Source organism: Chenopodium album, chromosome 11 (assembly GCF_948465745.1).
Source record: "Chenopodium album chromosome 11, dcCheAlbu1.1, whole genome shotgun sequence".
In the NCBI taxonomy this organism is placed as follows: Eukaryota; Viridiplantae; Streptophyta; class Magnoliopsida; order Caryophyllales; family Amaranthaceae; genus Chenopodium; species Chenopodium album.
In genome coordinates this window covers 16,761,182-16,786,307 of record NC_137844.1, presented here as the reverse complement: position 1 = coordinate 16,786,307, position 25,126 = coordinate 16,761,182, and the positions used below count along the sequence as shown (strand labels likewise).

Genomic DNA, 25,126 nt, shown 5'->3' with positions numbered 1-25,126 from the left:
AGAGAAACATACTAATGTTTACCTCTGGATTTGAAGGCCATGAGGAACAAGCCTTTGAAGACCTAACCCAAAACGCTTTCCCTAAATCCAACGCAACCACCAAGTAATTAAGCTGCATCTGCGAGATTCCGAGTATCACCTTCATCTTCAACGAATACGCTGAGAAATCGGAGCTTGTTCTGTTGAATGCCTGCAACCATATCGTTGCTAATAGGATCGCCCATTTTCGAGTGCCCTGCCATTGATAGACACACTATTAATTTTACCAAAAACAAAAGGGCGTTGTTTTCGGGTTTGAAATCAGGATTGCTTCAACTTCGATGATGGTGATGGTGATGGTGTTGCCGCGGTGTTGGATAACGGAACATGAAGAAATTTGGGGATTTTAATATGGTCTTCTTGGCTTAATTTTAAGCGTAATTTTGATGCTAAATTGATTGTTTTTCAAGGTCATCATTTTTTTTTCCGCTCGCAAATGATTCAACAGTATGATAATTGTAATTGAAATATAATCTTAATTGATGGTTTAGAGCTTTGGTGCTGATAACGTGTTATAAAATAGAAAGAAACCTGAGAGATGTAGAGAGAATTAATCTGTGTGTGTTATTCCATATAATAGGGGTATATATACATAGAATATAATAAGTAGGGTTTGTTTAGATAACAATAAACCCTAAATCTAGAGTATTCCGGAAACATACAAAAAGGATAATGGATATCCATATAATATTTTCATAACAGAAATAGGATAAATGAGTAAGACAAGGATAAATTTTGAAATACAAAAAAAATAAAAAAAAAATAAAAAAAATATATATATATAAGGAAAGGGATTGATCCCGTGACTCATAGACCAATAATAAAAAACTTAACCACTCTTTTTCATTAATACTTTTTTCATATCAATCATCAATCAATTACATAATACTAAAAGTGAATAAAAAAGAGACTTGTCAATATTGCATTGAAAATTTTACCTCCAAAAGTACCTTCCTAAAATAAAAAATAAATAAAAAAATTGTATCTAAATTATGATATTTGTTTATATAAAATATAATTCCTTTCCAAAAATATTAAACTATCCATTGTAAATGTTACATGTAATTTAAATATTTTCTCTTACAGGTTTTTGTTAATAATATACACCATATTTTTAATACATGAGTCATTCTATTTATATAATTTTTATAATATTATTTTTGAAAGTAATTAACAAATATGTATTGCACGAGATTTAAACTAGTTTAATTAGATGCATCAATTTTTAAATTGCGGAATTCTAGGCAATTTTTTGAATCGAGAGGGATGGATATGAATTACAAAGAGGGCCCGTGTGATAAGATTAATAGAGAGAATTAATTGGTTAAAAGGGAAAGTGATGCATAAATTGAAACTTCCATATATAAAAAGTGATGCATCTAATAAAAAACAAAGGAAGTCCTATGTTGCACACAACTTGCTTATAAATATTTATATTTCCTTAACCCCCTTGTCCTCACTAGGCTTCGAAATTGCAATTAGACAATTACCTAAGACTAGGGGATTCATTTTTTTTTTTTTTTTTTTGACAGGAACCTAAGATTAGTTGAACTTAGGGAGCATTAGCATTTTAGTGAGAAAATTTCAAGTGAATATGCAAACTTTTTGGTTATCATATATAATTCACAGCACCACAATGGAAGGTTTTTAGTTACATTGTACTCCCTTTTTTTTTTTAATAACTTTTGCACTATTTACATGTACCATTTTGATCTACAAGTATATTTTTTTTTATCCGTAAAGTTTAATAAGGTCACGTGGGTACTTTTTTAGAAATGCTTTAACGTATGATACTTTGTGTTTTGGGTGTTTTTGTCCCTCGGGAGAGTTACAGCTCGAAGACTGGTCCGGTGCGGCCTGTACCTGCAAGACAAATGGAGACACCAGTTGGTAGGTGCTCCGCCTCCGACGATCAAGTTAGTAACTTGAAAGGAGAGAAAAAGGTGCGGAAATTTAGGTGGGGATCTGCTCGTGTTCCAAGCTCAGTTGTCTCTATCAAAGGGACAGTTTGTAATAAATGGTAGAACGTGCCCTCCAAAAGAGGGGAATCTCCCTATTTATAGGGTCCTTGGGAATTGTGCCCCTGATTAGGTCACAGAACCCTAATCAGTGGTGAGCTGCGTCGTTTTACGACTTTCTCGGGATTTTGGCCTAAAGGCCGTCATCCTCCAAATATCTGGGATGACATGTGTCAAGCAGGGATAGGTCCACTTTGGACCACCCTGGGGCTGACACGTGTCACCCTCTGGTTGGTCCACATGGCGAGGTAAAATTACCCTAAACATTTTCCCCTCACAGATGTGACGTGGCATGCCACGTGGCATCTGTGACACGCGTCACTCTCTGATTGGTGGTAATTTTACCGCCAAAATTTTACTGTTCACCATATGAGTAAATTACAGGAATACCCCTTAATTTACCCTCCTTATATAGTCGTTTACCCTCATTATTTTTGTACGTTTCACAAAAATTTTCAGAGAGAACTTTGAGAGAATCTTGAAAGAGAGAGCAGAAGTCATCCGTCCGAGTCAAGCGCAAGTTTTAAGAAAACTCATTCTTCTCAACACAGGCGGACCCGTCTACCTTCAGATCTCAAATCTAAAGGTACCGTCTCTAACACTCTCAGCTCTTTTTCATTTTACCGCTTGTACATATTTCTTGCAATAAATGGATTCATCACCAACACACACGGCACAACCTAGGTTAGAATCCAGCCGTTCACCAGGAACGGCTGAGTTTAGGACTGGTAGTGCCGTCTCAGGGTGTTGGGACCACCCTCATGCTTGGATTCAGACCATTTGCGCGTCTGTGCAGGACACAATGGCTCGGACTATGCAGACGACACATGATCCGAATTATAGGAACGAAGGGTCAGGCGGCCAAACGCCTGAGGGAGAGACGTCTGGCTCAAAACACCAGACGGCTCCGGAGAGATCCCCTCCGTGTGGCCCCCCAACTCCTCCAGACTTGTTTTTGGACGAGTGCGACCAAGGCGGTGAGGAGGCCGCCTCAGCTTCTGTCTCCCAATCTGGGGAGGAGACGGGGAGCGGATTTACCGTCTCCTCTTCTGAGAGCAGTGATGATCTTCCCCCGCTTGAGGATAGCGAGGAAGAAGAGAGGAAGAAGTGGAATGAGAAGGACGATCCCTATAAGATCCACGTCTCCAACAAAGACAGGGACCTCATGGAAAGAGGCCTTGAAATTTTTTTGAAAGTGCACCCGTTAGGAGACGGGTACAAAATAAGGGTGCCTCCTGCAGACGACACCATTTCTTGGGAAGACATTGAACGAAACGCCAACGGCTACTTCGGCTGTTACGAGGCGGCGTTCAAGGCTGGTCTGCGCTTCCCCCTTCACCAGGCGGTGAAGGCAATCTTGAGAGGCTACGGCCTCGGAGTCTGGCAACTTACCCCCAATTCTTGGGCAAACATTCTGGGGTATGTTGCCGCTTGTGAGTTCCAAGGAATTCACCCCGGCTGGGAAGATTTTGCTAAGATGCACTATCTTAGCCGCAGCCCAGGCGGGTACAGAGCGTGGTATACTCTAACCACGTTCCCTCAATACATGATGACCTTGGATAAGGTCTCCAAATTTGATGGCTGGAAGCACAGGTTTTACCTGCTGACGGCCCCAACCAGGCGGGAGAATTGCGAGCTCCGCCAATACAATAAAAAGCCCAACCTTCTGGGTCGGAAATGCTGTCTGCCCCGGATCCCGGATGAGGACTTCGATAAAATAATTGAGGCTGACTTCTTCGGCCTCAGAGACGCCACACTGTCAACCGGGGAGACAATAAAAGTCCCCAGAAACTGGATCCCTAAGAGCGCCTGGCTCAAGGACGAATGCTTCCTAGCCGCCTGCGGGCTAGGGCACATGTTCACCAGACGTATGCGCCTGAATCAATATCCGTCTGTAGTACTTTTGTATCGGAATCGTTTTTTATGATGTACTAACCAATTCCTTTTTGTTTTTTGCAGAAGAAGCGTTGAACATGTTGCCAGACGAGAAGACTCCCAGGCGGTCCTTTGCTCAAATCCGCAGAGACCTGGCCGAGGCTCAGGCGAGGGAACTCAGGGCCAAGGTAAACGTCTGACTCTTTTCTTGAGTTTGCTTTCAAAGTTTGCTTTCTTCGACTGCTAACATTAACTTGTTTATTTTCTTAGGGGGGAGAGGTGGATAAGATGTTTGAGAAAAAACTCAAACGGGTAAGGGAGGAGACCACCGCCTCTAACCCTAGCAAGTCCTCGAAAAAGGAAGCCTCCACCGCAACTCCCAACGCCCCAGGCGGGAAGACTCAGATGCGGATAGGGGGGAGAACGGAGAAGGTGAGTGGCTCCCTAGGCCTCGACTTGGCCAACCCCCTATCTACAACCGGGGGGGTTCACCGCACCTGCCAGCGGCTCTCGTCTGGCCGGCTCTGCCGGTAAGAACCCTTTTGAATCCCCGCCTAAGCTGGGGTGGCCGTTGCGAGTGAAATCACACTCCCAGCAGACGTCATCCTCAGACGGTCCCAGATTGGTGCTGCTTTAGTTTCACACTCTGACGCTGATTGTGGTGCAGATCAATCACCTCGCTGGCCAGACGTCCAGAAGCACGCCAAGGCCATGTTGGAGGCTGTGAGCAAGCGGGATAAGGATGCTATCCTAGGGATTGAGACGTTCAATCTTGAACGTATCTTGTCCCTCCTGGCTGAGGTAAGACACTTGAATAATTTTGAATCATTTTTTCTCCACGTTTTTCTCCGCCTGCAGTGCTAACCTTGTTTGCTTTTGCAGGCTCTTCTGCGGGTAGACGGGCTCAAGCGTCCTTACACCCGGAAGCGGGATGAGGTAAGACGGGCCAAGCAGTCCGCCTCAGACGCCAATAATGTTGCTTTATACTCGTGTATCATTCACGATCTTGAAACTAAAGCAACCCAAATGACACAGGCGGCCAAGATCCAAGAGCTGGAGGCGGACTTGCGGGCGGCCAAGCAGAAGGCGGCGGATGTAGAGATGGCCCAGAAACAGGCGGATGAGGACCTCCCCAAGCTCAGGGAGGACCTCCAGAAGGCTCAGGAGGACCTTGAGAAGCTTCAGGGTGTCTCGAAAGAGAACACTGATCTGAAGGGCAAGGTATCCAAGCTGGAGAAGGAGGCGGCCAAAGCTCAGGATAACTTCCGAGCGACTCTGCAGGCGGATCAAAACCGCCTGGTAGCTGAGATGGCCGCCGACAGCGAGGCCATGATGAAGATCGCCTAGGCTGCCTTGTATCCAAACAAGGATTATGGCGTCTAGGCTCTAGCTTACAAATATGCTGAAGAGGTGATATACCTGAGAGAGAAGGGTGAGCCAGAGCCTGAGTCTTTCCTCGCCTGGGCCAACACTGAGCACCCCGAGCCTGAAGCCCCCGAGACTGAAGAAGAAGGGGAGAAGGGCCAAGAGGGACCGTCTGCGGGGCAATGAATTCAGCGGCTGTGTGCCAATTTCTTTCTTTTTTTTTATTTATCTACGGCAGTATGCCACCAAACTTGCTTTTCCGGCCTGTGTGCCGAGTATATTTGTATCTTTACCTAACTTATCAAAAGCATGCGGCGATCTCTGCCTAACTTATCAAAAGTATACGGCTGCCCTTGCCCCTGGACGGCTGTGTGGTTGGTTTCAAGTGGAATTGGTTGATTGACTTGGGAACGTCTGATGCTGCATAGAGCATGATACGTTTGTAAGTCAATCAATCACAGTAGTGATTGTCCTAAACCAAGTGCACAACCGTACATTAACAGGCGTTTCAGTCACTATTTAGACGGTGTTGAACGTCTAGGTAGAGATTGTATAGCCATTGCACAACTCTTTTGCCCCAAACGAGGATGTATGCAATTTAAAACAAAAAAATGCTAAGTAAGAACTTCAGTCGGTCGCCGACTGATGTCATTGGACATCCGGGTTCCGAAACTTGGTCGTTCCTTAGACTGTTCAGGTCAGACGGCTATGGATGGCTGATTCAGCCGTCCAATCGTGGCCGCCTGCATTGGTACGTAGAGTAAGCAGGTTGGCTTCTCTCTGCGACGATTGCACCCGGAGGGGTGTCGCCGGACGCCTTTGTCCATGTTGGGATAGGCGAATTTATGGGAAAAGCAGCCATCCAGCCATTGGCCTTCTGGTCTTGTTTGAGACCGGCTGTATAGCCACTAAGAGGTTTTGTGCTTAGCTTAATTATCTGGCCATTGGTCTCTCGTCAATCAGACGTTAATTCATTTTTCAAGTGACAAACTTAGAGAAATAAAAAAACTTCTTGTTTACAAACATTACAAATCTCAGAAGTAGTACTTTTTCAAATTGTCTACATTCCAAGTTCTAGGCAGGCGCCTGCCGTCTGGAGTTTCCAGGCGGTAGGTGCCGTCTCTTACTTCTTCATAAATCCGGTAGGGGCCTTCCCAATTTGGAGTTAGCTTTCCAAGCTCATTGGCCCTACCGATTGCCTCCATTTTCCGTAACACTAGGTCGTCCACTTTCAAAGGACGCCTGTGTACTTTCTTGTTGTAGGCTCTTGTCATTCTCAGACGGTAAATCTCATGACACAAGGCGGCATTGCCCCTGCGTTCTGGGAGTGAGTCCAATGCCAGACGCATTGCCTCCCAGTTTGCCTCTTCATCATAAAGCATGACTCTAAGAGTCGGCTCATAGGTTTCAATGGGCAAGACGGCTTCAGCACCGTAAACCATGAGAAATGGGGTTTCACCTGTTGCCCCCTTTGCTGTTGTCCGGATGGCCCATAGGACATGGATTAATTCCTTAGCCCATAAGCCACCGGCTCTTTCAATTTTCTTCTTAATGCCGTCTAAGATCAGTTTGTTGAAGGCTTTCAACCTGGTCGTTTGCTTGGGGACGGCTGACTGATGCAAAACAACTTGAGATCCCTTGATCTCCCAACCAAGTTTTTAGCTAAGGCGTCTTAAACTGAGGACCATTATCAAACACCATGGACATAGGAACCCCATACCGGGTGATGACATTCTTCCAGATGAAAGAGATGACGTCTGATGTCTTGATATTCTTTACCGCCTCAGCCTCTACCCACTTGGTAAAGTAATCCACAGCCACCAAGATGTAACGCTTTCCGCCTGGGGCAAGCGTGTAAGGACCTAAGATGTCCATGCCCCATTTTGCAAACGGGATTGGGCTGTGGATGGCCGTCAGATCAGTAGCCGGACGGTGAATAAGTTTGCCAAATTTCTAGCACTTGTCACATTTCTTCACCAACTCCTTGGCGTCTGCCTCCAGAGTGGGCCAAAAGTAATGTCGTCTGGCTCTGACGGCTAGGGATCTACCGCCTATGTGGGAGGCGCAGAATCCTAAGTGCAAGTCTTCAAGAACTTCTTTCCCCTTTTCTGGGGTTACACACTTCAAAAGAGGCTTAAGAAACCCCGCCTTGAAGAGTTCTCCATTTCTCAACTCGAAGCTTGCGGCTCGCTTTTTCAGAACGGCTGCCTCCTGTGGCGAATCAGGAAGTGCACCGTCTGAGAGGTATGCCCGGATGCCATCCATCCAGGTAGAGCTTCGGTCCAGGACTCCAATGGGATCTTCATAGATGCTTCTTTTTTCAAGAACTTCCCAAAAGACTGACCGAGGCATATCATGGCAGGCGGAAGATGCAAGTTTTGACAGTGCATCCGCCTGGTTGTTATCAGACCTGGGTACTTGATTCAAATGAAACTCCTCAAGAGACCCAGCCTCCTCTTTGATCGCCTGAAGATATTTTATCATAGCCGGGTGAGTTGCCTCAAATTTTCCCTCATACTGGCTAACGACCAACTGTGAATCAGAGTAGGCGTCAATTTTTGTTGCCCCTGCCGCCTTACACATGCGGATTTCGGCTAGTAGGGCTTCATATTCCGCCTCATTGTTTGAGGCATGAAACTTGAACCGTAGTGCATATTCATTTCTGTCCCCCTCAGGGGACTCGTAGATTACGCCTGCACCACAGCCGTTCTTTGTAGAGCTCCCGTCTACATACACTTTCCAAACCCGATCAAGATTATCTGGAGCCACCGGACGGGTCATTTCAACAATGAAGTCGGCAAATGCCTGACCTTTCACTGCCTTCCTTGGTTCGTAAGTGATTTCAAGACTTTGCATTTCAATAGCCCATTTCAACATTCTGCCGGCTGACTCCAAGGTAGACATTGGCCGCTTGAGTGGCTGGTCGGTGTAAATTACCACCGGATGAGCCAGAAAGTAAGGCTTCAATTTTTTGAATGCCATGTACAAAGCAAGGTAAAAATTTTCAACCATGGGGTACCGGAGTTCAGCATTTTTTAGAACATGGCTAATGAAGTAAACCGGGAGCTGAACGCCGTCTCGCTCAGCAAGGAAAACGGCACTGAGAGCATGATCTGAGACGGCCAAATACATGTACAACGTCTCCCTAGGTAGAGGACTGACCAGCCTAGGCACAGAATGCAAGTGCTCTTTTAGCTTCTGAAATGTCGTCTCAGCATCGTCTCCCCATTCAAACCTAGTCTTCTTCCTGATTGCTTGGAAGAAGTAAAGGCATTTGTCGCATGACCGGCTGAGGAGCCTTCCCAAGGCGGCTAGGCAACCAGTTAGTCTCTGAACTTCCTTGACAGAACGGGGTGACTTCATGTCAATTACCGCCTGTATCTTTTCGGGGTTAGCCTCTATCCCCCTCTGATCAATCAGGAATCCGAGAAACTTCCCAGACTCAACACCAAAGACGCATTTCTTGGGGTTTAACATGACCTTATGCCGCCTGAGGGTGGTGAACGTTTCTCGGAGATCAGCCAGATGATCCATCTGTTGCTTGGATTTGACTATCATGTCATCGATGTACGCCTCCACATTCCTCCCAATTTGATTAATGAAGACCGTATTAATCATCCGTTGGAAGGTGCCAGGCGTATTCTTCAAGCCAAACGGCATCACAATATAGCAGAATAACCCCAAATCAGTGACGAAGGCCGTCTTCTCTTGATCTTTCTTCCAAAGGGGTATCTGATGGAAGCTAGAGTAGGCATCCATGAAGCTCATCAAGGCGTGACCGGCTGTTGAATCGACCAGACTGTCGATCTTTGGAAGCGGGTAACTGTCCTTTGGACACGCCTTGTTGAGGTCTGTGTAATCAACACACATGCGCCAGGTCCCATTCGGTTTCTTAACAAGGACCACATTGGCTACCCAGTCAGGGAAAATACAAGGCCGAATGAACCTGGCATCTAGCAGCTTTTTGACTTCGGCAGCTGCCGTCTGACTTCTTTCCTCGCCTTGGTTTCTTTTTTTTTGCCGGATGGGCTTCTTTTTAGGATCCACGGCGAGTTTGTGGACAGCGAGATCCGGGCTGACGCCTGGCATCTCTTCCACTTCAAAGACAAAGATGTCTTTGAATTCTTTCAGCAGAAGGTAGAGTAGCATAAGCAACCGTTCCAACCTTCACAGTACGCTCTGGACAGCTGTCATCCAGAGCGAGATCAATGTTTTCACCAGTCGGTTGGGGACGGAGCTCGTCTGACCGTTCCCTGGTCAGTGATTGCTATTTTTTCTCTTTTTTCACCTCCACCAGCAGAGGCGCTTTTCTTTTCTTACAAACGGCTGGTGGGGCAGGATTGGTATCCTTGACATCGTCAAGGTCTATTGGTTCCTTCTCTTGGCCGTCTGAGGCCACAGTGTCTTTAACGGCTGAGAGGTAGAACTCCCGAGCCGTCTTCTGATGCCCGTTCAGGGAACCAACAGAGCCATCATCCCGCTCATATTTGATGAGCATGAGAGACGGGATGATTACCGCCTTGGCTTCGTTGAGGGTTGGCCTACCAAGGATGATATTGTAGGCGGTCAACTCCTCAACGACCAAGAATCTGATGACAATATGTCGTCCCTGGCCTTTTTCTCCCAGCCGGATGGGCAAGTCAATTCTTCCGGCTGGGTAGACCATCCCACCCACAAAACCAACCAAGGGGTGGGTGACCGGATGCATGCAGCTGACATTTTATTTCAGCTTCTGTAGGCACCGGAGGCTGATAATGTCCGACGAGCTGTCGGTGTCAATAAGGATCCGTCCAATCAGCTGGTTGGCAACCTTACATTCAATGACGACCGGGTCGTCATGCGGACGGCGGACGCTGCCCCTGTCCTTCTCAGTTATGAGGACGTCTGGGAAGGTGGAACTGGCAGACGCCTGCTCATCATCATCATCCTTGTCCATCTTTCGAAGATGGCTCTTGGTGCCCCAGATGGTAGGGCCACCACATGAAAATCCGCCTGCTATAGTGTAGACTGGATCCTTGTCGGTATCCGAGCTACTAGTAGGCTGATGGGTAGTCTTGGGGGACTAACCCTTGTTTTTCTTCTTTGCCCCAGCTGGGGACTTAGAAATGTAGGACTTTAGAAGCCCTTTGTCAGCCAGACGGTCCAACGTCCGCTGTAGACTGAAGCAGTTGTTGGTGTCATGGCCAACCTCCTCATGGAACTGGCAAAATTTATTTTTGTTCTACGACTGGACGGAACTCTTCATTGGATTCGGCTTCTCAATGGACAGCCGGTCCTTTACCTCCATGAGGATGGAGTTGCAGTCTTTGTTAAACTCGTACTTGGGGACGTACGGTTTAAACTCTCTCTTTTTCTTCTGGGACGGCTGGTCAGACCGGCTTTCTTTTTGTTTGTCAGACTTCTTTGAGTCTAAGTGACTACTAGGCGTGCAGAGGCCAGTAGCTTGAATATAGCTCTCCGCCTCCCTCAGGGCCACCTGTAGCGTAAATGCCCCCTTTCTGACAAGGTCGAACTTAAAAGCCGACCCGTCTCTCAGACCCTTGAAAAAGTCTGTAAAAGCTACCTCCTTAAACAGTCCCTGGATCTGAATTCTGACCAGGTTGAACCGCCTAACATATGAGCGTAGCCCTACCTTCTCACTCTGCTTAACAGTGCTCAAATCAAGACTCGTTTTCTTAGCAGGGATGTTCATTGAGAAGTTGGTGGCAAACAAGAAGGCTAGCTTCTTGAAGCAATCAATTGAGCCGGCTAGCAAGTTGCCAAACCACTGTTGGGCAATGCCCTTCAGTGTAGCCTGGGAAACATCGACACCAGGTGGCATCGTCCCAACCCTGTAAGCACATGAGGTTGGTGTATGCCATCAGGTGGTCTTCTGGGTTGGTGGTACCATCATAGGTGCCTACTAACACATTCTTAACCTTGGACGGCTAAGCCGCCTCGGTTATATTCTTGGCAAACGCAGAGGGTTGTTCACCAAGCTTGAGCAGCCGGAGCTGCCAGTCCAAAGGCTGGATGGGGGTGTATGCCGCCTGTCCTCCAAAAGGAGGAGGATGCATGAACTGTAGGCCATATTGCCCATACTGCGCCTGAGGCGCATATGGGACAGACCCAATCATCAGCTAAGGTTCGGTATTGACGGTTTTACCGCCTGTCCGACTCTCAAGTAAGGACTGTGAGTTCCTTACAGAAGTTTCTTTGAAGCTGTCTAGAAAGCTCGAAGTAGAGGCTGACTCAGACAGCTGCTGGTTTCTCCTCCGCTCGATGATGTGTCGAGCGTCGGAGGTTGTTTTCTTGCTGGTCCCCGGCTGTTCATGTCGAGGCTGCCTCTAAGGACCAGTAGGCAGTAGAATTTTCGACCAGTCTAGTCTGGAGGCCATCCTCTCCTTCTCCCTTTCTTTGTCGTTGGGATGGGGAGTTGGAAGGGCTTTTTCTTCCCAAGAGTGGGAGACTTCTTAGCGGGCGGACTCTTGCTAGAGCCTGCCTTGTTTTTGTTGATCATGGCCTTGATTTCACCTTTGAAAGATGTCATGAATTTCATGAGCTCATCCCGGGTGACTGGGGCTTGACCTTTGGCCTTCTGGGTTTCCCCTTCTGGCCTTCCAGAGGGGCGCTTGCTTGGGCCCACCTGATCAAGATTGCGCTCCAATTTATCTTTGGAACGCTTGTACTTAGACACGAAGGACCCATCCTTTGTGGTATAGGTCTCCACGTCATCATCATCAGCTTCATCCTCAGTGACGACCTCAGGCGGAGGCCGAGGGAACGACTGAGGAATTCCAGAACCTCCCGGCTGAGGTGCCGGTTGAGGGTTTTCTTGGTTCTCCGGTTGTATAACCGGTTGTAAGTTTGTAAGATCAGGAATGGGCACAGACTCTCCAACCATCTTTGAGGTACTCTCCCCACAGACGGCGCCAAATGTTTTGGGTGTTTTTGTCCCTCGGGAGAGTTACAGCTCGAAGACTGGTCCTGTGCGGCCTGTACCTGCAAGACAAACGGAGACACCAGTTGGTAGGTGCTCCGCCTCCGACGATCAAGTTAGTAACTTGAAAGGAGAGAAAAAGGTGCGGAAATTTAGGTGGGGATCTGCTCGGGTTCCAAGCTCAGTTGTCTCTATCAAAGGGACAGTTTGTAATAAATGGTAGAACGTGCCCTCCAAAAGAGGGGAATCTCCCTATTTATAGGGTCCTTGGGAATTGTGCCCCTGATTAGGTCACAGAACCCTAATCAGTGGTGGGTGGCGCCGTTTTACGGCTTTCTCGGGATTTGGGCCTAAAGGCCGTCATCTTCCAAATATCTCGGATGACACGTGTCAAGCAGGGATAGGTCCACTTTGGACCACCCTGGGGCTGACATGTGTCACCCTCTGGTTGGTCCACATGGCGGGGTAAAATTACCCTAAACACTTTGTATTATATTTTCTATTTCCTCCATTCCAATAATATTGCAATAAGGATGAAATTACGTATTTCAAAGCACATTTTATATGTTAAATATCTATAATTGTGTAAGAATAAAAATATAAAAAGTTGATATTGTGAAAGTATTTTATGAGACAAATCTAACAAGATCCCACATAAATATATTTTGCTCAACCTATAAATCATATTATATGGTCAAACAAGACTGATGAATAGTATAAAAAGTCTATTATTGCAATATTAATAGAACGGAGGAAATATAATTTATGATTCTTGATAGTTAAAAATATCATTAGTCAAAGTTACACATTGACATATATATCGGTATATAAAATGAGAGGGGGGGGGGGAGGAATTCAAGTAGTGCAGCTGTCTTCCTGTCTGTAGGAGTTGATAATCAATCAAACAGTATAATGCTGTCAAATTTGGTTTATGTCCTTACATTTGTTGGCAGAAACTAGAAACTAAACAAATTTCTTCAATTGCAAAAAAAGTATACTTGAATATGTACAAGCTTTTGGACCTGATATATGCAAGTTTTTGGGCCAGATATATATACAATTTTTTGGACCTGATATGAAAAAGCCCACTACAAATCACATCAGCAAACTACACCACAGCCCAAAGCATGTATTTCAGGCTCTTTACATCATGCTATATGCTATTATCCTTTACCTTTTCTACAACTAGCTAAAGAACTAAACCAAGTTATATCAAAACTGCATATTATACGATTTTGCTAGGTTCAGCTATCAGCTACTGTGTTTCTCCTGATTATGAAGAAGCAGAATTGTGTTTACACATACATTCTGGCACAGGATAAGCGATCACGTCTCTGTCCCTTTTGCCGGTCCTGAACTCTGGCTGCCCTTGAGACTTTTCATGCAATTTCCTTATGATAGCCCCAAATTCATCATCTGACATCGACTCATACGTCTCAAAGAATGGAAGCATCATTCTTTTGTTTGGCTTTATATATTTCCGGTGGCCTGAGTAGGCCCTGTGACCCTTCATACATGTTACAATAGCTTAAAGTCAGCCTCATACACGTCTGTCTCATTATGTTACAACAGATAAAACGGTTTAACAGGTTCTGATTTTTACCTGCATTGCTCGGCCCATGTTACCCCCGTGGGATGGCAAGAAGACGTCACTGCTGAGGGATACAGTGTAGTCTATTGCTGCTAAAGCTGAGGATCTGTTGGCGAATGGCAACAACTCCCCCTCCCTAGCTAAACTCTCTTTGGTTTCCACATTTGGAAACTCTTGAATTAGTGGTTTTAGAGCATCTGAACCACCATATGGCTTACCTCCAGCTACATACACTCTTGCATCTTTTGGCGCTCCTAGCCCCTTCAGAAGCCTGCCTCAGCACCACGCCAGACAGGGCAACAATCAGTTCAAGTATCATTAAGTCTAGCTTATTATGAATACAATAAACTCTACAATCTAGAATCCCAACATAAACTGAAATATACCATGTATTATGCTGATATACCTGGCTACTTCAAAGGCCCTAAGGGGGCACAGCCCAGCAAGGCGACGTTGAGGATAGCTCATGTTCAGTCTTCCAGTAAGGTACTCAGGCCTCATGCTCCTCTCTTCACTGATCTGTGCATCATAATCAGCGCCAAGTCCAGTTTGACAGCCAGTTCTAACCCAAACATCCTTCTCTAGCCTGAGATGGATGGCAATGTAAGGGCCTTCGATCCACATTCGTCTAGCTAATCTATTGCCTAGCTCCCTAATTGGAGCTGCAAAGCGCAAGGCATGAAACGCAACTTTGCACCGCAATTTTTGAAGATCCGAGGGCAGATTTTTGGAGAGCTTAGAATCCAACCCTTTTAGAACTAGTATACCCTCTTCATTTAGCTGCAAGGCAAAGACAGATCCAAGTGTATGTGGTCATTTTCTGTTTTCTAAGCCCGAAAATGATTAGAAATCTTTAGAGCTTTCATGGTTTTTGGGATAAACCTGTTTCGAAAAGCGAGTACGGATCCAAAGTGGGGATACATCAAATGGTATTTGGGTCTCAACTGACTGCCTTGTGACCAAGTGTCTGAAGGGAAGTGTAGATACAACGCACACATCAGCTTGTAATGTCTTCTTGAAGTGTTCTACATCAAAAATGTCTGAAAATTCACTGCAATAAAGAAAAATATATCCAGGGAAAATTAAAATTAAGAATTTAAATGAAAATTTGGACTTCATATTATACAGTTTTTCAACTAAAAAAAATCAGCAATCCATGCCAAAATTACATGTAAACAAATAAACAATAGTCAATAATATTACCAAACTAAAGGTAACTACATTTCCTTAGAAACCCAAAATACTCAAAAGTTTGGGACATTTTTTGAATCGAATTTGAGATTTTCACAAAGCCATTTCATAATTTCAAAACATAAACTTCCTAATCAAGAAACAATTCTTAAATTACCCAAAAGAAATGAGAAGTAATTTGATCTAAAATAACGGTACATTTCATTGAAAACCCCAAAATACACAAAATTTTTGGACATTTTTTAATCGAATTTGAGGATTTCACAAACCCATTTCATAATTTCAAAGCATAAACTTCCAAATCAAGAAACAATTTTTAAATCACCCACAAAAAAGAAGTAATTGAATCCAAAATAGCGGTACCTTTCATCGCCCCAAATGAAATTAACCTTCAAAAAAGGGACAACAAGAACAGCTTTAAGAATCCGAGCAATAACAACAGCATCAACAATCTGATTCCTTTGTTGATTCAACCCACCAGAAGCAACCACCACCAAAAACCTCCTCTTCTCACTAGCACTCACCGGCGATTCTCTCCGATACCCGAGGCCGAAATCCAAGCAAGGCTTATACCCTTCACCATCAGGCTGCTTCCAAAACTGATTCTCTTCGACACTCGAATTAGACGAAACCCCGTGAGCAGGAAGGGGGACCATTTCACTTATAGATAGTCTCGGCTTTTTACTGTCTTCATTGTAGTCAGTGAAAAGAGAAGCAAGAAGAACACGAGACGAAACTGAAGACGAAGACAGGGGGTTTACAGGGGAGCAAACAGAACAGAGGTTGGAGGTTTGAGAGAGATTAATGGTGGAACTTAGGATTAAGATGAGAGAGAAAGCGAATAAAGAGAAGATTGATATGAAGATAAGAGAGAAGGAGGTTGAAGGTAAGAAAATTTTCTTGGATTTCTGGGATTTTTTGGAAGATGAAAGAAGAGATGAAAATGGTGTGAGAGAAAGTAGGTGTAAAAATGGCGATGTCTTTGGATTCGAATTCAAGATTCTTGGTCTCGCCATTGAAATTGAGTTGAAGATTTCTGGATTTTCTGGGTTTTTTTGGGGTTGAAGAACTTGAGATTATTGTTGTTCTTGAAATGGGAACACTAAGAAAGTGGCTAAGTTTGTTAGTAACGACTTTATTGGCGGGAAAAATGAAAGTGTTGGTTTTCTTTTTTTTTTTTTTTTGGTCTCAAAGACACGACAAAAGTACATTATTTGAGCTTTTATTTGAATATAGCGTGTGTCGTTCAGGATTTATGCTTGTAACTTTTTTATTAGGAGGATTTTTGAAAAATGGTCAGTATGATCGTTTCAGAAACTACTCGGATTAAGGTTGTGCTGAATTCACCTTATAATTATTTAGTTTAAATCATAAACAAATTAGTTCTTTTTTTTTTTGAAACAATAAATAAATTAGTTCTAACCATACTTTATCGTTTAATGTGCTTTTTGATCGCTTAATTTCTTCTTTTATATATATATATTTTTTGAAGCAAAGTCCCAAAGAAGGACTAAGGACCTGTTCACATTTACTTAATTTCAGTTCAGTTCAGCTCCAATCAGTTCACTTCACTTCAGCTCCAATCAGTTTAGTTCAGTTCAATTCAGTTCAGCTCCAATCAGTTCAGTTCAACTCCTAATTTTCCTCTCTCGTAAAATATTCATTTCAGCTCACTTCAGTTCAATTCAGCTCTAATCAGTTCAGTTCAGCTCCAATTAGTTTAGTTTAGCTCAGTTCATTAAATGTGAATAGGCCCTAAGTATTATTAATAACTTGCAAATCATACATAATCAACAGACAAATATGAGAAGAAGGGAAAATGGAATGCCAAACTTTCCTACCCGCATCTCAAGGAGGTTCACGAGCGAACTCATGAGCAACCATGTTGTTGGGAACGGAGCAATAGATAAACACAATATCGAGAAGAATAATGAAATACGGAACAACAAGAAAACAACACACAAGATTTTTACGTGGAAAACCCCTCCTCAATAAGGGGAAAAACCACGGTCCAAATCTCCACGGACGAAACAACTTTACTAGCAATAATTTCGGGAGTATAATGACCACCACTACAAATTACAATATTAGATACAATGTATTCTTAGGATAATCTACACTAGTATCCCCAACATGGTACTTACACTAATCCTAAGATAACCCTTACACTATATTGTTTTGTCTCTCCGTCATTTCCTCCCTCACAACTACAGCTATAAATCTCCCTCTATTTGATATTATTGCTGCTCTACTACTTTGCTAGTAAGCTTCTCCTTACTTCACTCACCCCCCTTCACACGGCAATATGCTACAAAATATATAGCAAAAGCTAAATCAACTTCCCTAGCAAGCTTCAAGCAATTCCCACCTACTTGGGAGTAAATGGTAAGAAGTAAAGTCAATGAGCTCATAAAGAAGCTCTCTACCAAGTTAAACTTTCAAGTCCACTAAGTTATTACTACTCCACTGTAGACACCTGATTGTGTCTCCCAAAAAACCAAACCCAATGATGAATATCTTTCACGTCATTGATCATCAAACAAGGTGAAATGTGAAAGAGTCTCGTGATGCACTTGTTTTTAATAAAAATATTTCTTTCTATTTTCCAAAATCTTTTCGTACCCTATTTATGAAAAACGCCCAGTCTGGCTTAGTTTGGTCCATGATAAGGGTCCAATAATGGTGTAGTTGGATGGGGTTTGAAAAGAGCTTTTCAACGATATATTATAAGCCCATTTCCGATGAATAATGAGGAAATTATGGCCAAAATATTAAACAGGGCCCAAACCGGATTTTACCTACGACCCAATGATCATGTGGAGGGTCCAAAGGTTTAATCCCATTCCTAAACTATTTAGAATTAATTAGAAGCTTCTATTAGTTTCTAAAAGATCTTAATTATCCTTTTTGAAAAGATAAGATCAAAGAATTTGAAATTTAATAAAACTTCTCTTTTTAAAAGTCCTAATTCTATTTGAAATGAAAGACGTTCAAAGATGATTAGATATTACTTTTGTTCCGTATAATTTTTATCTAAATCTTAGATTGTTGGATAGCTCTTGAAATTATCTTTCCAATGATATATTATAATATTAATTTTGAACTATAACGAAAAAGATATGAAAGAAATACGAAACTCTATTTAAAACTGACACCCTTCCACTATTTCGGTCATCTCTTTTATTCTACAAAATATTTTAATCTGATTCCAATTGGGTTAGAAATTAGACTTCAAGATCTTTCCAATGAAATATTATATTACTTATCTTGACTTCTTGATCAAAAGATATGATAAAAACAAAATCCGGAAAAAAACTGTTATTATCGCGCTGCGATAATTCCATAGCACCGCGATGATCCTATCGCGCCAGGATGGATGCAATTTTACTTCGATTAGAATTCGATCTTCTCTGATCATTTTCGAATGTTTTTCTCTATAAATAGGGTCGTATTTCCCCATTTTCAATCACCACAAACAATCATCAACAATCATCTTTCTATTCTTTCTCTCTCGAAGCTAGAAGCTTGTTCTTTCTCCCTCTTTTTAACCTAGCCTTTTCGAAACACCATTCGTCCAAAACGAGACTTAGACACACCTAGCCAAGATCGAAGTTGCCTTCACCCTAGACGTAAAAGATTGATAATTTCTGAGGTTTTGGTCCCAAATCCCTATTTCAATTATTTAAATAAATCGTTTGATTTAATATTTTCATTGAAGTTACTAACGTGTGTATTGTTTTGATAGAAAGAGATACGAGGTAACAAAGTAAGTAGCTTTATATACTTTAGAAAGCATGGTCAGATTATTTTAATTCGTAGTATCATGTTAGGATGTTATTTATTGCTTTCTATTATCATGATTAGGTTGCTTCCTATTTCTTATATCATGTTAGTATCATGTTAGGGATAAAGCTTTAATCTTTATTGTTTAGTGACATGCTAGGGTTTGTTATTAATCTTGTTAGTATCATGCCTATGATCTTGCTAATATTATTATGCTTTATTGAAAATATTATGATGATGATGATTGTTGTTGTTTATTATATGTTGCTTGATATATTATCGTTATTGCTAGATCACGCCCTCTCTTGCAGGTTTAAAGAGAATTTGTACTTGAAATCACGCTTAATAAGATAATTAATAATTTTATTGAGGCTAATGTGATTTTAATTCAAGTGATCACTAATAATAGATTTGTTTGTACATTAATAATTAACCAACATAGATTAAACAGGTTTAGGATTAATATATTGATGGTACGTTAGTCAGAAAACGCACATGAATATGAGAAGAATAAATTAGATCACTACAAGAAAACAGCAAAATTGCGACGGAAAATTTCCGTCGGAAACAAGTCAAATTCCGTCGGAAAACTAGGTTCCGACGGAATTTCGTCGGAAGTAGTCGTCGCTAAAACCTTCGTCGCAAATTAGCAATTTTCCGACGGAATTTCCGTCGCAACAGAGTGTTCCGAAGGAAATTGCGACGGAAAAAAGTCTGTCGGACTGAAATTTGGGGGGAAAGCTTAATTCCGTCGCAAATTTCCGACGGAAAATAATCCGTCGTGAATAGAGATTTGCGACGGATTAATCTGTCGCAAATGTGTTATGGCGACGGAAATAATCCGTCGGAAAAATATTATTTGCGACGGAATAATCCGTCGGAAAATTACATACTTGGGATATTTCTTAGTATGATTTACGTCGATGAGCTTGTATTGTTCATGTATGTTCATTCCTCTACCACAATCCATCCAATTACACTTGAACAAAATTGTCTTGTACTCTCTTTCGGGACCGGTGTAGACAAGTTCAATAATATCGTCTAAAATGCCAAAATACTCTACACCGTCCTCACTGGACACACACACACCATAATTCATGGTAGATTTGTGTTTCCCATAGGACTGTGTATGGAAATTAAATCCACCGACGAATATCTGGTTCCAAGTCCGAACACGCTTGAAAGGCCTCATCGACAATGCTCGCAACACATCGGAACTTGGTTTTTGTTCAACCACCTATAACCGGTTCGAATAGAATTGTCAAAATTAGAACTCATTGAAATTTAGTGTACAATCACAAGTTAATCGATAAGTGTTGTTAGAGTAGTATTATAACCTTTTAGTGAAACCAATTAGGGAATTCACCCTCGCATTTCTCCATGACATCTTCTCTACGCAAATCAGTTCGTGTATGAAGAATGTAGTCCTCAAACTCCCTAGTAGATTAATGACAAGTGTCATATCATTGTTTCAATTATTTTAATTATAAGGATTTTTGAAAACTATCATTCAATTACTTACCTTTCATATTCACCGAGTATGCCAGTATTTCTTAAAACGAACAAATGAGCACATTCGAGTTCTTTGTCATCTAAAAACCGAGTTTTACCCACATTTGACACACGACCGGTATCTACGGTGAACAACTCTGGAATTTCATCATTGTCAACCATAGAATCCACATCGGCATTCACATTTCGACCTAGATCCCGTGTTTTTGTGTCAACTGAAGACTGAAAGTAATTGGAGCAAAAGTTTGCTATCTCTTCAGTGAGATAGGCGTTGCATATGGAACCTTCAACTCGAGCCTTGTTACCAATTTTTCGTTTCAAGTGATTCAGGAACCTGCAATTGAGAAGTATAAGTAGGTTAGGACACTGAATGGGATGTAAGAAAGAATTGAGAAAGGGCCTTTGATTTACCTTTCGAAAGGATACATCCACCGATACTGGACAGGTCCACATAACTTTGCCTCATAAGGCAAATGAATTGGTAAATGCTCCATGGAGTTAAAGAATGCAGGAGGGAAAATCTTCTCAAGCTTGCAAAGGATCTCAGCTATGTTTTTTTCCAATCGCTCCATGTCAATAACTGTCATTTTGTAGCAACACAAATCGCGAAAGAATTGGCTTATCTCTGTAATTGCATTCCACACATGGTTAGGGAGCAATTCTTTCAAAGCGGTGGGCAACAACCTCTCCATGAACACATGACAATCATGGCTTTTCATTCCGTGAAGCTTACATGCTTGCAAATCAACGCATCTACTCAAATTGGAGGCGTATCCGTCAGGAAACCGCAGTTGTTTAACCCATTCACACAGAACCTTTCTTTGAGCCTTGTCAAGAGCGAAAGGAGCCTTTGGCATGAATTCTTTTCCTCTATCATCCTCTTGAAGATGAAGCTGAGGCCGTTAACAAGATAGTTTTTTCACATCCATTATAGTGTGAATCAGCCGATCAAAGAAATTCTTTTCAACATGCATGACATCTAAGTTGTGACGAATGAGCAGATGCTTCCAATATGGAAGCTCTCAGAGAGTGCTTTGCTTGAACCATCCTTTTTTGGCTTTTTTAAGACGTTTGAGTGCCTCGGGTCCATCTGTTGCCTTTGGAAGGTCTTTCACACATTCCCAAAGTTCCTCTCCTGACATGATGTGAGGTGGTGAACCTTTTTCAACTTTGTTTTTACAGAATGCAGTTTTACTATTTTGAAAAGGGTGATCTGTCGGAATGAATTGGCGATGGCAATCAAACCAAGAAACTTTTCCACCATGTTCGAGCCAAAATGCTTTGCTTTTTTCCATGCAATATGGACAAGCCTTCTTACCCGCTGTGGTCCAACCAGACAACATACCATAAGCCGGAAAGTCACTAACGGTCCATAAGATGGCTGCTCGTAGATTAAAATTCTGTTTTCTTGAAATATCAAAAGTATTTGCGCCAACTTCCCACAATTGTTTCAACTCGTCTATGAGCGGTTGCATGTAAACATCTAAGTTTCCCTTAGGGTTTTTAGGACCAGGAACGAGCAATGAAAGGAACATGAATTGTCTTTTCATACACATTGAGGGGGGCAAGTTATAAGGGGTCAAAATAACAGGTCAACAAGAATATTGTCCCCCAAACTGACCATGTGGAGCAAAGCCATCTGTACATAGGCCAAGACGAACATTACGAGGTTCGGAGGCAAAGTCAGGAAAGCAGCTATCAAGGTGTTTCCAAGATTCACTATCTCTAGGGTGAGCCATTGTGCCTTGAACTCGAGGATTTTTCGCATGCCATGTCATTTCCTCCGAAATGTTTTTAGTTGCAAATAGCCTTTGCAACCTAGGTGTGATAGGGAAATAAAATAGAACATTCAAAGGCACTAAGCTACCTTTAGAAGTCTCCTTGTATCGGTCACTACCACACACCCTACATGTAGATAACTCGGCATCATCCTTCCAAAACAACATACATCCTTTCGGGCATGCATGAATCTTTTCATGAGGCAACTCTAATCCCTTAACAATTTTCTTCACCTCATAGAATATCTTGCCCATAATGTTGTTGTTAGGAATTGCTTCATTAACCAAACTAGCAAACCCGTCGACACATCGGTGCGGCAAATTATACTCGCACTTCAGGCTGGTAATTCTAGAAGCCATCTCTAACACAGACAATGAACTCCCATCGTATAATGGTTGTTCAGAAGCCTTCAACAAATCAAAAAAATGTTTAGCTTGTGCATTTGGCTCCTCCTCTGATGAACCACTAGCCTCTTCGGAATGCCCATGATCTTGAGACTGACCAAATGCATCCAAAACCATTTCACGATAATCATTTGATTGCCCTTTAGTAGTTCCTAGAAACCCTTCCCCATGACACATCCACTCATAGTAATTAGGTACAAAACCGTTGCGATACAAATGAAGTTCAACCGTTTCTGCATCCCATAGTCGTTTGTTCTTACATTTAGCACATGGACACCTAACTTCATTTGGGTTGCTACTCTCGGGATGATCTTTGACGTATTTAAGGAAATCGTTTACCCCCTTCTCGAACGCTGGATTAACAGAATTCCCAATCTTCCTTACATACATCCAGCTACGTTCTCTTCGTTTCATGGTTACATCTTCTACACAACTCACGCATATGTATACTTTATTAGCCACAAACCACACTATATAATCATTATCTAACAGAATATTATGAAAATGCAAATGAGAAATGAAATGATTTCCGAGGGTCCTTATCACTCCAACCTAACCCATCCTTGGACGTTTAATCTCACTAGTGAATGTATGCCAAGTTTTCGATTCTATGGAAAATCCGGCAGTATTTCCCCACCGTTCTCCAAGTACACGATGTAGGCGATTATATACACCTATATATGTACCCAGAGAACATTGTGGAGAAATGTCGAGCAAGGGTATTCCTTAGAATCAAAAAAATGGAACACATTCACCACCTAAGTGAGAATAAACGTACAAGGACAGTCCCAACCGGGGACTATTCAAGACATACTCCTAATGTGTATGCCTTGAACGGGTATCTAGGCATATGATTATGTAAATGATTTATTTATAGATATATACCATAAACTAACATACATAATATTAGACATTATATCATAATTAAACCAAATCACACCATACCAAAAGTAAACTAACATATCATATTTAACTAAACTAAACCAAAACAAACTACCGTTTTATTATATAAAACTAAACTAACATACTTACAAAAAAAAAAAGTAAACTAAACTACACTAAAACACATTATATTAGAATAAACATAACTAAACTAAGTTATGTTAAACAAAACCAAACCAAACTAACATACATATATTATATTAGGGTTTGTAATGTGACTAACCGTTAGATTTGCACTTCTTTTTGAGGATTAAACAATCTAATTGTATAAATCCTACAAAATATTTAAAAAATTAATTAAATAAATAAGGGTTTATTATTAAACAAAATTAAATTAAAAAAAAAGTGGGGGAAAGAACAACTTACCAGAATTTTTATCTCACTGCAAGCGTAATGAGCTTCAGCCACGGCGAGGGAAGGTAGGAGGACGGAGGCTGCGGTTGTGGTGGTGAGGGGTAAGTCAGATTTGAATGGAAATTAAAAAAAAATAAGGAAAACAAAAAAAAAAGAAAACAAAACTGACCTAGACGCGGCGCCGGCAACAACCAGCAGCGGCGTCAAGGGAGAATCGCCGGCAACAACCAGCAGCGCCGCCTTCTCTTTCTCTTCCGCCTTCTCTCTCTTCCTCCTTCTCTTTACCTTTCTCTTTCTCTTTCTCTTCCGCCTTCTCTTTCTCTTCCGCCTTCTCTTTCTCGTCCTCCTTCACGGCGGCGGTGTGAGTCTTCGTCGGAGTTGTGTGCGAAGTGCGGCGGAACCCACTCTTCCTCTTTCCCTCTCTCTTTCTCTCTCCTTCTATTTCCTCTAAATGACTAGGGCAAGTTGTTTCCCCGTTCTTTCCCCCTTCTTTTTTTTAGTCAAGTTATTTTGGGTTTTCGTTTTTTAAAAAACTGATTGTTTGCAATGGAAATATTCCGTCGTAAGGTATATTTTCCGACGGAATTTTCCGTCGCAACTTTATTTTCGACGGAAAATTCCGTCGGAAGATATAATTTATGACGGAATAAATTTCCGTCGGAAAAATTGCGACGGAAAATTCGTCGGAACAACTTTTTTCCGTCGCTATCTAACGACGAACTCAATTCCGTCGTAAATTTTTGAAGTTTGCGACGGAATACTAGGTCCGTCGGAAGCATTCCGTCGCTATTTAGCCTATTTCTAGTAGTGGATGCCTATTTAGGGCAGGTTCAATCTCTTTTAGGTGGATTTGTACCTTCATCCCCGAATATCCAGTCATGGTTCAAGACCACTATGGAGTTAGCGATCTCATGGATCGTGAAGGGGTGTAACCTTCACCCTGTGAACGGTTTACAAGTTCCTAAAACTTGTTGGCGACTCTTTTGCTCTAGCTTCCTTCCCTTTAGACGCCACCATGCTTAAGTGTATGATCACAGCGGGGCTCAAGTGTGGGATTCTTGAAATTATTCCCTACAGTTTTTTAGCACCTCCACTTGGGAGGTTTTCTATTTAAATTCCCGAAATTTATTTTGGCAATAATTTAGAATGAGTGGATGAGACTTGAAATGTTCTAAGTATTCATTTACATAATTTTGATTGACATTATTCGCATAAGCATAAAAAGGTCCGCATTGGATAGACCATCCGTAATGGCTTATACACGTAGGAAATTTGGGAAATATCTTTCACGACTAGAATCGAAAAAATGAAATCTGAAAATTCTAATAACACTAAAACTGCTGAGGCATGTAGG

The 25,126-nt window shown here is 42.2% G+C and overlaps 1 protein-coding gene across 1 annotated transcript; it reads right to left on the bottom strand.

The window, feature by feature from the left end:
• Positions 1–13,489: 13,489 nt before the first annotated feature.
• Positions 13,490–15,654, bottom strand: LOC145566383 (O-fucosyltransferase 37-like). The gene is made up of 5 exons (XM_081625820.1): positions 15,362–15,654; positions 14,690–14,858; positions 14,214–14,587; positions 13,820–14,078; positions 13,490–13,723 (listed from the first exon to the last, which is right to left on the bottom strand). Exons 1-5 carry the CDS (start codon positions 15,652–15,654, stop codon positions 13,490–13,492), a joined length of 1,329 nt encoding a protein of 442 aa, XP_081481946.1.
• Between the last annotated feature and the right edge of the window lie 9,472 nt (positions 15,655–25,126).